General features: G+C 35.6%; 1 protein-coding gene across 1 annotated transcript in view; it reads left to right on the forward strand.

The window, feature by feature from the left end:
* The window catches only part of LOC106514007 (G-protein coupled receptor 64), a 28,764-nt gene that overhangs the window by 9,896 nt on the left and 7,659 nt on the right, over positions 1-11,209 (forward strand). Inside the window, exons 8-20 of the mRNA XM_014003084.1 lie at positions 6,174-6,210; positions 6,293-6,330; positions 6,405-6,535; positions 6,622-6,688; positions 6,810-6,868; positions 7,484-7,525; positions 7,625-7,695; positions 7,773-7,816; positions 7,914-7,950; positions 8,506-8,537; positions 8,664-8,788; positions 8,905-9,025; positions 9,723-10,138. Of these exons, the coding sequence (XP_013858538.1) occupies positions 6,174-6,210; positions 6,293-6,330; positions 6,405-6,535; positions 6,622-6,688; positions 6,810-6,868; positions 7,484-7,525; positions 7,625-7,695; positions 7,773-7,816; positions 7,914-7,950; positions 8,506-8,537; positions 8,664-8,788; positions 8,905-9,025; positions 9,723-10,138 (1,220 nt within the window). The remainder of the gene's footprint in view (positions 1-6,173; positions 6,211-6,292; positions 6,331-6,404; positions 6,536-6,621; positions 6,689-6,809; positions 6,869-7,483; positions 7,526-7,624; positions 7,696-7,772; positions 7,817-7,913; positions 7,951-8,505; positions 8,538-8,663; positions 8,789-8,904; positions 9,026-9,722; positions 10,139-11,209) is intronic.

Raw genomic sequence — 11,209 nt, forward strand, 5'->3', positions numbered from 1 at the left:
AGCATTAAATGTTAACTCAACTACAGCTGCAACAACAGCATCAAATGTCAACAAGACATCAACAAATACAGCAACAGAAACAAATGTCAGCAGCACAGCAACAAATAAAACAGCACTAAATGTCAACTCGACTACAACTTCAACAACTGCACCAAATGTCAATAGCACAACAACAGCATTTAATGGTAACTCAACTCTAATGGCAACAACAGCATCAAATGTCAACAAGACATCAATAAATACAACAACAGCTTTAAATGTTAACTCAACTACAGCTGCAACAACAGCATCAAATGCCAACAGGACATCAACAAATACAACAGCATCAAATGTCAACAGGACATCAACAAATACAGCAACAGCATCAAATGTCAACTCAAATACAGCTGCAACAACAGCATCAAATGCCAACAGGACATCAACAAATACAACAACAGCATCAAATGTTAACTCAACTATAGTTGCAACAACAGCATCAAATGTCAGCAGCACAGCAACAACAACAACAACAACACMAAATGTCAACTCAACTACAACTTCAACAAATTCACTAAATGTCAACAGCACAACATCAGCATTTAATGGTAACTCAACTCTAATGGCAACAACAGCATCAAATGTTAACAGGACAGCAACAATTACAACAACATTAAATGACAACCTAACTACAGCTGCAACAACAACATCAAATGTCAACAGATCAACAACAAATACAACAGCAACAAATGCCAGCATCACATCAACAAATACAACAGCAAATATCCACTCAACTACAACTCCAACAACAGCATCAAATGTTAACAGCACAACAACAAATACAACAACAAAAACAAATGTCAGCAGCACAGCAACAAATATAACAACCGCACCAAATGTCAACTCAACAACAACTTCCCTAACAGCACCAAATATCAACAGCACAACAACAAATGTAACAACAATAGCATTGAATGGTAACTCAACTCTAATGGCAACAACATCAAATGTCAACAGGACATTAACAACTACAACAACAACATCAAGTGTTAACACAACTACAACCCTAACAACAGCATCAAATGTCAACAGGACAACAACAAAAACAACATTAGCAACAAATGCCAGTGGCACATTAACAAATACAACAACAGCATCAAAKGTTAACTCAACTACAGCTTTAACAACAGCATCAATTGTCAACTCATCTACAACTGCAACAACAGCATCAATTGTTAACTCATCTACAACGGCAACAACTGCCTCAACTGTTAACTCTTCTACAGCTGCAACAACAGCATCAAATGTCAACAGGACAACAAATACCACAACAGAACCAAATGTCAACAGCACACAGACAAATACAACAACAGCATCAAATGTCAACTTAACTACAGCTGCAACTACAGCATCACATGACAACAGGACAACAACAGAACCAAATAACAGCACACGGACAACTACAGCAACAGCATCAAATGTCAACTTAACTACAGTTACAACTACAACATCAAATGACAACAAGACAACAACAAATACAACAACAGAACCAAATTTCAACAGCACAGAGACAAATACAACAGCAACATCAAATGCCAACTTAACTACAGCTGCAACAACAGCATCAAATGTCAACAGGGCATCAACAGATCCAAATGTCAACAGCACAGTAACAAATACAACAACACCATCAAATGTCAACTTAACTACAACTGCAACTACAACATCAAATGACAACAGGACAACAACAGAACCAAATAACAGCACATGGACAACTACAGCAACAGCATCAACTGTCAACTTAACTACAGTTGCAACTACAACATCAAATGACAACAGGGCAACAACAGATCCAAATGTCAACAGCACAGAGACAAATACAACAACAGCATCAAATGTCAGCTTAACTACAGCTGCAACTACAGCATCAAATGACAACAGGACAACAACAGAACCAAATAAAAGCACACAGACAAATACAACAACAGCATCAAATGTCAACTTAACTACAGCTGCAACTACAGCATCAAATGACAACAGGACAACAACAGAACCAAATAAAAGCACACGGACAAATACAACAACAGCATCAAATGTCAACTTAACTACAGCTGCAACTACAACATCAAATGACAACAAGACAACATCAAATACAACAACAGAACCAAATGTCAACAGCATAGGGACAAATGCAACAACAACAACATCAAATGTCAACTTAACTACAGCTGCAACAACAGCATCAAATGTCAACAGGGCAACAACAGATCCAAATGTCAACAGCACAGAGACAAATACAAGAACACCATTAAATGTCAACTTAACTACAGCTGCAACTACCGCATCAAATGTCAATAGAACAACAACAGAACCAAATGTCAACGGCACAGGAACAAATGCAACAACACCATCAAATGTCAACTTAACTACAGCAGCAACTACAGCATCAAATGACAACAGGACAACAACAGACCCAAATGTCAACAGCACAGGAAAAAATACAACAACAGCATCAAATGTCAACTTAACTACAGTTGCAACAACACCATCAAATGACAACAGGACAACAACAGAACCAAATAACAGCACACGGACAACTACAACAACAGCATCAAATGTCAACTTAACTACAGCTGAAACTACAACATCAAATAACAACAAGACAACAACAAATACAACAACAGAACCAAATTTCAACACCACAGAGACAAATACAACAACAACAACATCAAATGTCAACTTAACCACAGCTGCAACTACAACATCAAATGTCAACAAGACAACAACAAATACAACAACAGAACCAAATTTCAACAGTACAAAGACAAATACAACAACAACATCAAATGCCAACTTAACCACAGCTACAACAACAACATCAAATGTCAACAGGGCAACAACAGATCCAAATGTAAACAGCACAGAGACAAATACAACAACAGCATCAAATCTCAACTTAACTACAGCTGCAACTACAGCATCAAATGACAACAGGACAACAACAGAACCAAATAACAGCACACGGACAACTTCAACAACAGCATCAAATGTCAACTTAACCACAGCTGCAACAACAGCATCAAATGTCAACAGGGCAACAGACCCAAATTTCAACAGCACAGAGACAAATACAACAACATCAAATGTCAACTTAACTACAGCTGCAACAACAGCATCAAATGTCAACATGGCAACAGACCCAAATTTCAACAGCACAGAGACAAATACAATAACACCATTAAATGTCAACTTAACTACAGCTGTAACTACAGCATCAAATGTCAATAGAACAACAACAGAACCAAATGTCAATAGCACAGGAACAAATACAACTACAGCATCAAATGTCAACAGGGCAACAACAGAAACAAATGTCAACAGCACAGGAACAAATACCACAACAGCATTAAATATCAACTTAAGTACAGCTGATATTACAGCATCAAATGACAACAGGACAACAACAGAACCAAATAACAGCCCACGGACAAATACAACAACAGCATCAAACGTCAACTTAACTACAGCTGCAACTACAACATCAAATAACAAAAAGACAGCAAATACAACAACAGAACAAAATTTCAACAGCACAGAGATAAATACAGCAACAACAACAACAACATCAAATGTCAACTTAAATACAGCTGCAACAACAGCATCAAATGTTACAACAACAGAACAAAATTTCAACAGCACAGGGATAAATACATCAACATCAAATTTCAAAAACAACACAACCACAGCTGCCGCAATAGCATTAAATGTAAACAACACAACACTTGTACCATCTACACTCTTAAATCAAAGCAARACAACAACAGCTGCAAAAACAGCAACCTTAAATGACAACATTAATACAGCAACAATACCAACAGTACTAAATGGAAATAACACAACTGCAAATGTAATAACAACAGTGGAAATCGTCAACAAGACAACAATTGTACCATCAACAGAGATAAATGGAAGCAATATAAGTACAGCTGCAACAACACTACTGTTGAATGCCAACAATACTACAGCTACCACAACAACAGCTTTAATTGGCAACAATGCAGTTGAAACAACAGGTGGAAATGGCATCAACATAACAACAATTGCACTAACAGCATTTAATGCAGGCAATTTAACTACAGCTTCAACAGCTTTGCAGTTAAATGTCAACACAACCACTACATTACCAACAACCTTGAATGGCAATAATACAACTACAACTGCAACATTTATTAGCAACAACACAACTACAGCTGCTACAACAGTGTTTTTTGTCAATGAGACAACAGTGGCTACAACTGAAAATGACAACACAGCGACAGTTGCAACAACTGCATTGACAGATGTCAATTTGACAACCACGGTGACTACAACACTAGCTTTGAATGCAAACACAACTGTAGCACTAACAACATCCTTTAATGACAGGAATACAACTATAGTTGCAATAACTTCAGTGAGTGGCAACAATCCAAGTGTAGCTGCAACAGAAACTGTGTTGAATGTCAGCAAAACAACAGCAACTAGTTTAAATGACAACAACACAACTACTTTAGCAACAGCAACAATTTTGAATGGTAGCAACACCACAGCAGCAACAACTTTAATTATTAACAACACATTGACAACTGAAGCAACAACAACAACTTTAAATGGCAACAATGCAACAGTTGCAAGAACAACTGTAACAGGAAACAACCCTACTGTAACAGCAATGACAACTTTAAATAGGGACAGTACAACGGAACCTGCACCAACAACTGTAAATGGCAACAGCACAACTACAACTGCAGCAACAACCTTAAATGACAACACAACAGTTGCAAAAACAACTGTGAATGGCAACAACTTAACTACAAGAGCAAAAACAGCAACTTTAAATGGGGACAATACACCAGCAGCTACAGCAGTAACTGTAACTGGCAACAACACAATAGATGCAAGAACAACTGTTAATGACAACAACCCAACTGCAACATCATCAACTTTAAATGGTGACAATACAATGGCAGCTGTACCAGCAACAGTAAATGGCAACAACCCAGCTACAACGGCAACAATAACAACTGTAAATGGCAACAACTCATTGACATCTGCAACATCAATAACAACTGTAAATGGCAACAACAAAACTAAAGCCTCAACAACAATTGTAAATGTGAACAACACAAGAGTTGCAACAACAATGCCAATTTTAAATGCCAATAGTCCAAACACAACTGCAACAATGACTGTGGCTGGCAGCAACACAATGACACKTGAAACAACAAATTTAATTGGCAACAAGATTACAACTGCAACATTAATAGCAACTTTAAATGGCAGTGATACATTGACAGCTGAAACAACAACTGTAAATGGCAACAACACTAGTACAGCTGCAACAATAATAACAAATTTAAATGGTAACAATACAGTGGAAGATGCATCAGCAAATTTAAATGACAGCAACACAACAGTTGGAGGAACAACTTTAAATAGCAACAGCACWACCACAAAAGCTACAACAATGTCTGTAAATGGCAACAGAACTACTACAACTACAGTGAGTGTAAATGGCAACAACACTACTACAACAGCTACAATTACTGTGAATGACAACAACACTAATCCATCTACAACAATGACAACTTTAAATGGTGATAATACAGTGGAAGCTGCATCAGCAACTACAAATGAAAACATCACAACTACAGCAGCAACACCAATTGTCAACAACACAACAGTTGAAACAAGTTTGAATGTCAACCCATCTACAACAAATCTATCCATCACACTACCTGTAATTCAGAACAACTTGGCACTTGATTTTTCTGTGAGCGCTCTGGTGCGTCGACGACGTGCAGCACTGCAGATTAGCAACAGTGTTACAGGAAACAGGTATGATTAAAAAAGAATAACTGATTAAAGGGAAAATTAAGTGTTTTCATTGAGTATTGTTTGCATTTGTGCTGTTGTTATAAAAATATATTAATAAATATTTGAATTTTTGACAAATAGCAATCACGTCTGCTGTGTGTAGTGCCAACTGTGTCTTGTGCAGCAACAGAAAGCAGCTACAAAATGATGGCATACTAAATTTTTATGCATTTTTGAAAAAACCACACTCTTGAAAAAAGTTTACCTATTTGCAGAAATGCATTTTAAAAATGTATAATGTGAGTTTAACTATTTTTCACTGTCTCAACCATTTTTTTCAGTGGAGATGGTATTACGGCCACACCCTCCTTATTTCAGGTAAATTAAAAATTTATCAGTATATTTTACAGTATATAAAAAACCCAGATTTTTTTTATAACCCAGACTTGTGTTCTCACAGGGAATGGAAGTTTCATGCACTCTTAAAACCATGACAAAGTAAGTACAGCAAATGTCAAATATTTGGCATCAGTGTTTTTTTTTATATACTAAAACAGAATTTTGTGGTTTAGTAACACGAAGTGCTCCGTACTCCTGCGGCTGAGTCAGAGCGTACCTGCGTGTTCCATCCTCCAAACACTCTGTGCAGCAAGTAAAAACTCTTCCAACATCGCTGTAGTGGGAAATAAGGCAGATGAACTGAGTGAGTGGTTTTTGAGAAATAAAAACAGAAAAATGGTTAGTGATCTCATAAAACCCTGGTATTTAATAAACTGTGTTACTTAACAGGTCCAATTCAGCAGTGCAGCAGTCAGCCAAACAGCTGCATTTATTCTGGTCCACAGAATGCATCATGGTAAGAGATGTTAGAGAGTCCATACCACCTGTTAAACTTAAAAAAATTAGATTAACTGCTGAATTTATATCAAAGAAACTTAGCAGGTCAACTTTAACATTTTATGTTTGTTTCCCATCAGTGAAGATTCTGGGCCGTCGTATGTCATTCCACAAAGCAATTCAACAAACTGCACTGCAGGTGAGCTCCTAACACTTTTATTTAAACTTCTTGAAATAAAATAATGTAGTTTTTTTTAGTTGTCAATTTTACTTTATGTTGGGTTGTCTTGCAATATGACATTACAGAGGAAATGGACCAGAAACTCAAATGTTTCATGTCCTATGTGAGGAATACAGTATTAATAGATATCTTAATTAGACAGTATTTTTGTTTAAAGATCAGAATTTTATATTTTTAGTGTACAAATAAAACACTAAGCAAAGATGCTCATCTGTCTCAGCTGAGAAGAGAACATTTGATCCAACAGAACATTAAGGAGTGAAGGGAGTTTTCTTTCACAAGTGTCAAATAAATAGATTTTTACCAGTAAACAACATTTTTGTGTAGGAAGTCTTGCTCTTGTGATGAACTCAGTAAACAGCAATAAATACATTTTAATTATTCAAAATGTTCTGAGAATCAATGCTTTGATGTTGAGTTTAGAAACTAAGAGCAGGGGCAAAAGGTGAACTTGTTCATGTTGCCTTGTAACTTCATAAATGTAGCAGAAGGAATAGTAGTAGTAGTAGTAGTAGTAGTAGTAGTAAAAGTAATATATAAACACATACAGATTTATTTTTCTTTTTGCTTCAGATACCAACAACTGTAACTGCTCTGCTTACTGCAGCAGATCAGGTTTGTCTTTTTATCACCAATTAATAAGTTCCTCACATTTAAATTAAACTAAATATGTTCTGGGTGCTTTTATCAAGTTAACTGTGTTTCTGCTTTTAGGAGGAGCCTATTACACTTTTTCAGTTTTCTTACAAAACCCCGTGATGAACTCTTCATCCCTCTCCTCCCTGGTAAAACTCCTCTCTACACACCAATTGTAGAATTTCTTCTTATTTCTTCAGGCAGTAATATGTTTTTATTTCTACAGATTTCCGTCCTGAAAGATCCAGCTGTTTGCTTTGACAATACAAGGTAAGATTCTGATAAAGCATGGGAAGAGAAAAAGTTAGAGAAATGCAGCTGRTCAAAATGAAACATAAACTGCATGATTTCTAATGTTTCTTTGCAGTGTTCCATGTCCACTGTCCATTGCATCGGCATACAAGGTAAACAAACTACAAAGAATAATAATAATGCTAAAATGTTTATTTGAGAAAAAGTATATAAGCATAAAAATGCAATTATTTTGAGTAAAAAGTTTTTAACAACTAATAGAGAATGCATTAATTTTAAATTGAGCTTGTAATTCTTCTGCTGATTAAATGTGTTCATATTCCTAAATAAAAAGTAAGCGTACTTTAAAAAGGACTTTGAAGTCATCAAAAGGGGAAGTGTAGTGCTTTAAAATGTTTTTTAAAATATGCATTTTACTTTACATTTACTTTAAGTAAAGGTAGAGTAAATATAAAATAAATGTGTTACCTTTACTCAATCCAATAGAGTTTATAAACCAACTGCCTAAAACCCACGAACAAAGTCAGTAGATCAGCATTACATCATAATGGTAACGATGCAGATTTATCTTTCCAGTTCTGCAGCATATCTTTAAAAGTCTATTTTTAGGTAACACATACTGCGCTGCTAGTGAYCATTTAATAAAAACAAACATTTAAAACAAAAAGCTATTTTTTTCCAATTCTAAAATTATCATCTTTCCTCAGAATGCCAGTGTTGCCTGTGAAGGAGCAGCAAAGTGAGTCATGCCTCTCATGTTAGATCACTATATTTATCTGTAAAGCAGTGTTTTTATATAATGAGCATGTATAAAATTTGACCACTAATATGAATCTGTATTTTTTTGTTTGCTTTTACTTTAAAGTCAAACCTGCAAAGCAGTTTTAAGCTTTTCCCAAAATGTSTCGATCTGTTCTGTGGCGAACGCTCTCATGAACGTGTTTCAAGATGAGGAACAAATCTATTTTAATGGACAAGTGAGACTAGCAGGTCAGTAAATTAATTTAAATTTAAATTGAAGTTTCACAGGCGAACATAGACTTTCTATAAAAACGATGCTGATTTTTTTTTTTTTGTGTGTGTGTGTGTGTGTGTGTCACATGTAGCAATATGCGGAATCTTGGAAATGTCCGACAACTTCCTGGACTCCCAGGTCACCTGGATAGAAAGTGACCTGAAGACTGACGACTTTTGCACAAGAATACAGAACTACAACAACATTACATGGTTTGTATTACTTTCCTTCACATGAACTCCTCTAAAACAGGTTTTACAAACTCTATCAGTGACATTGTTGACAAAGGAAAAGTTCAAATGTTTTGAAGTGGGATTGGGTAACCAGCAGTGTTTAGCTCTTTGGATTTCCTCATTTTGGAGAAATAAAGTTTATTTCAGACTGGACTGGTGTGCTAARGGTTAGCTCAGGTGAGGCTCAGACCAAAGCGAATTACTTAAAACAGCTTTCACCACAGAAGTTTTTTTTTACTCTTTTACATTTTTTCTAGTGTCGTTTCATAAAGTTATATTAATTGAATTCAGGGATTTATTTGGGCACGAATAATAACAGCAACAGTCAACTATTTCAGGCAGAAAACTTGTGGAGTAAAAAACTCAGGGTAATGTAGGGTTYAAAACCTGAAAATATTTATTTTACAATAAATAAGTAAACAACAACAATCATGTATATTCAGACTGTTGTTAGCTCATCAACTTGGTGAGAGTTAAACTTTATTTCTCCAAACTGGAGWTGTTCAAAAAGTCATCCACAACAGGTAAGATAGTAATTGTTTATAATCTTTTCACAAACCCCCCTTTATGACATTTGAATCAAATCTCTAATGTAAATTGTTACACCTCACGCAAGTTCTTAAAGTTTTTTTTCACTCCAGATCACAACGTGTTTTATTTTTATTTTTAATTATAGTCAAAATGGAACAAATATTTTCCTACTGGAAGCTTGTGATGCTAATGTTGTGTCGACTACAACTAGTCCTAATGTTACAACCCCACAACCAAACAACAACACCTCGTCTGTCAATGCAACAACTTTACAACCAAGCAACAACACATCATCTGTCAACGCAACAACTTTACAACCAGGCAACAACACCTCCTCTGTCAACGCAACAACTTTACAACCAGGCAACAACACAACATCTGTAAATGGGACTACATCCATGACAAACGCCACCACAGCAGCACCATCAACAACAACAAACCAGAACACAACAGGTGGCTCAGACAAGACCACGCCTGCTGCTAACAGCACGGGGACAGGAACAATCAACACAACAATGTCTAACACTGGGAACTCATCAGGTGGAGCCACTGCGGAATCAGGTGAGCTGTCGCCTCAGCACCTTGTGCATAATTTCAGAGTTATTTTAAGGAAGGCTTGTTTTGTTACTTTGCAGCTTGTAATTTCAGATTGACAAAATGGTATTAATTATTGAAGAAGAAAAATAAATTACAAAATAACTATTTTAAATAGCAATGCCGATTAGCTACATGAAATTATAATCATTCATCATCATCTTTCCTATAAACTAAATTAAAGGTTTTTAGGTGAATGCTTTAGAGATATTTAGCATAATGTTATTTTTTTCCTAGTTTTGAAAACCCTGCTGTTAAATAAAATAGATAAATATACTTAGCACAAAAAGTAAGTAAATTTATGTATGGTAGATTATTTCTTTGTTGTAAAAATGCTTCATAAAGCTTATTCCGCCTGATTGGCAGCACCTGAAGGTACCAGAAGCTCAAAACAGGTGTCAGTAACAACAGCAAAATAAGRTGTTTGGTAGAGAGAATTTGGCAGATTTTTCATGTGTGCAACCCACATGCTCAACTCTGCTGCTCATCCCACAAATGCATGTTCCTTACAAATGTGGCACCATTTAAAAGGGAAATGAAGAGCTTTTTAACAAGATAAGAATTATTGCCAAGAAGCATTGTTCTAACAAAGAATCGACCACAAATTTACTTACTTTTTGTGATACGTTAAGATAATTTTCCACATTATGCTATTCCCACCACCATGCTTTGCTTTCGATGAAGACTGAGGTAATGTTCTTAGACTTTTGTAAATATTTTAACTGATTGATTGATTGATTGATTGATTGATTGATTAATTGATTGATTGATCTAAAATGCTTTGATTCAGCACTATTTTAGAAAGTCTTTTTTCCAGTTCTTGTTGCCACCCCTTACTTAAAAATTGTTTGCAATTTTTTTTTACAATATATATATAAACAATATACTGGGAGTAAGCTACACTTTATCACACACAGGCCAGTTTATTCTAATAAATAAATGAATTCAATATATTTCTCAACACAATGATTTGGAGGTTTTAGACAATATAAATAGTGTGTGTGTGTGTGTGTGTGTGTGTGTGTGTGTGTGTGTGTG

This window comes from Austrofundulus limnaeus, unplaced genomic scaffold (genome assembly GCF_001266775.1).
Source record: "Austrofundulus limnaeus strain Quisiro unplaced genomic scaffold, Austrofundulus_limnaeus-1.0 Scaffold17, whole genome shotgun sequence".
NCBI lineage: Eukaryota > Metazoa > Chordata > Actinopteri > Cyprinodontiformes > Rivulidae > Austrofundulus > Austrofundulus limnaeus.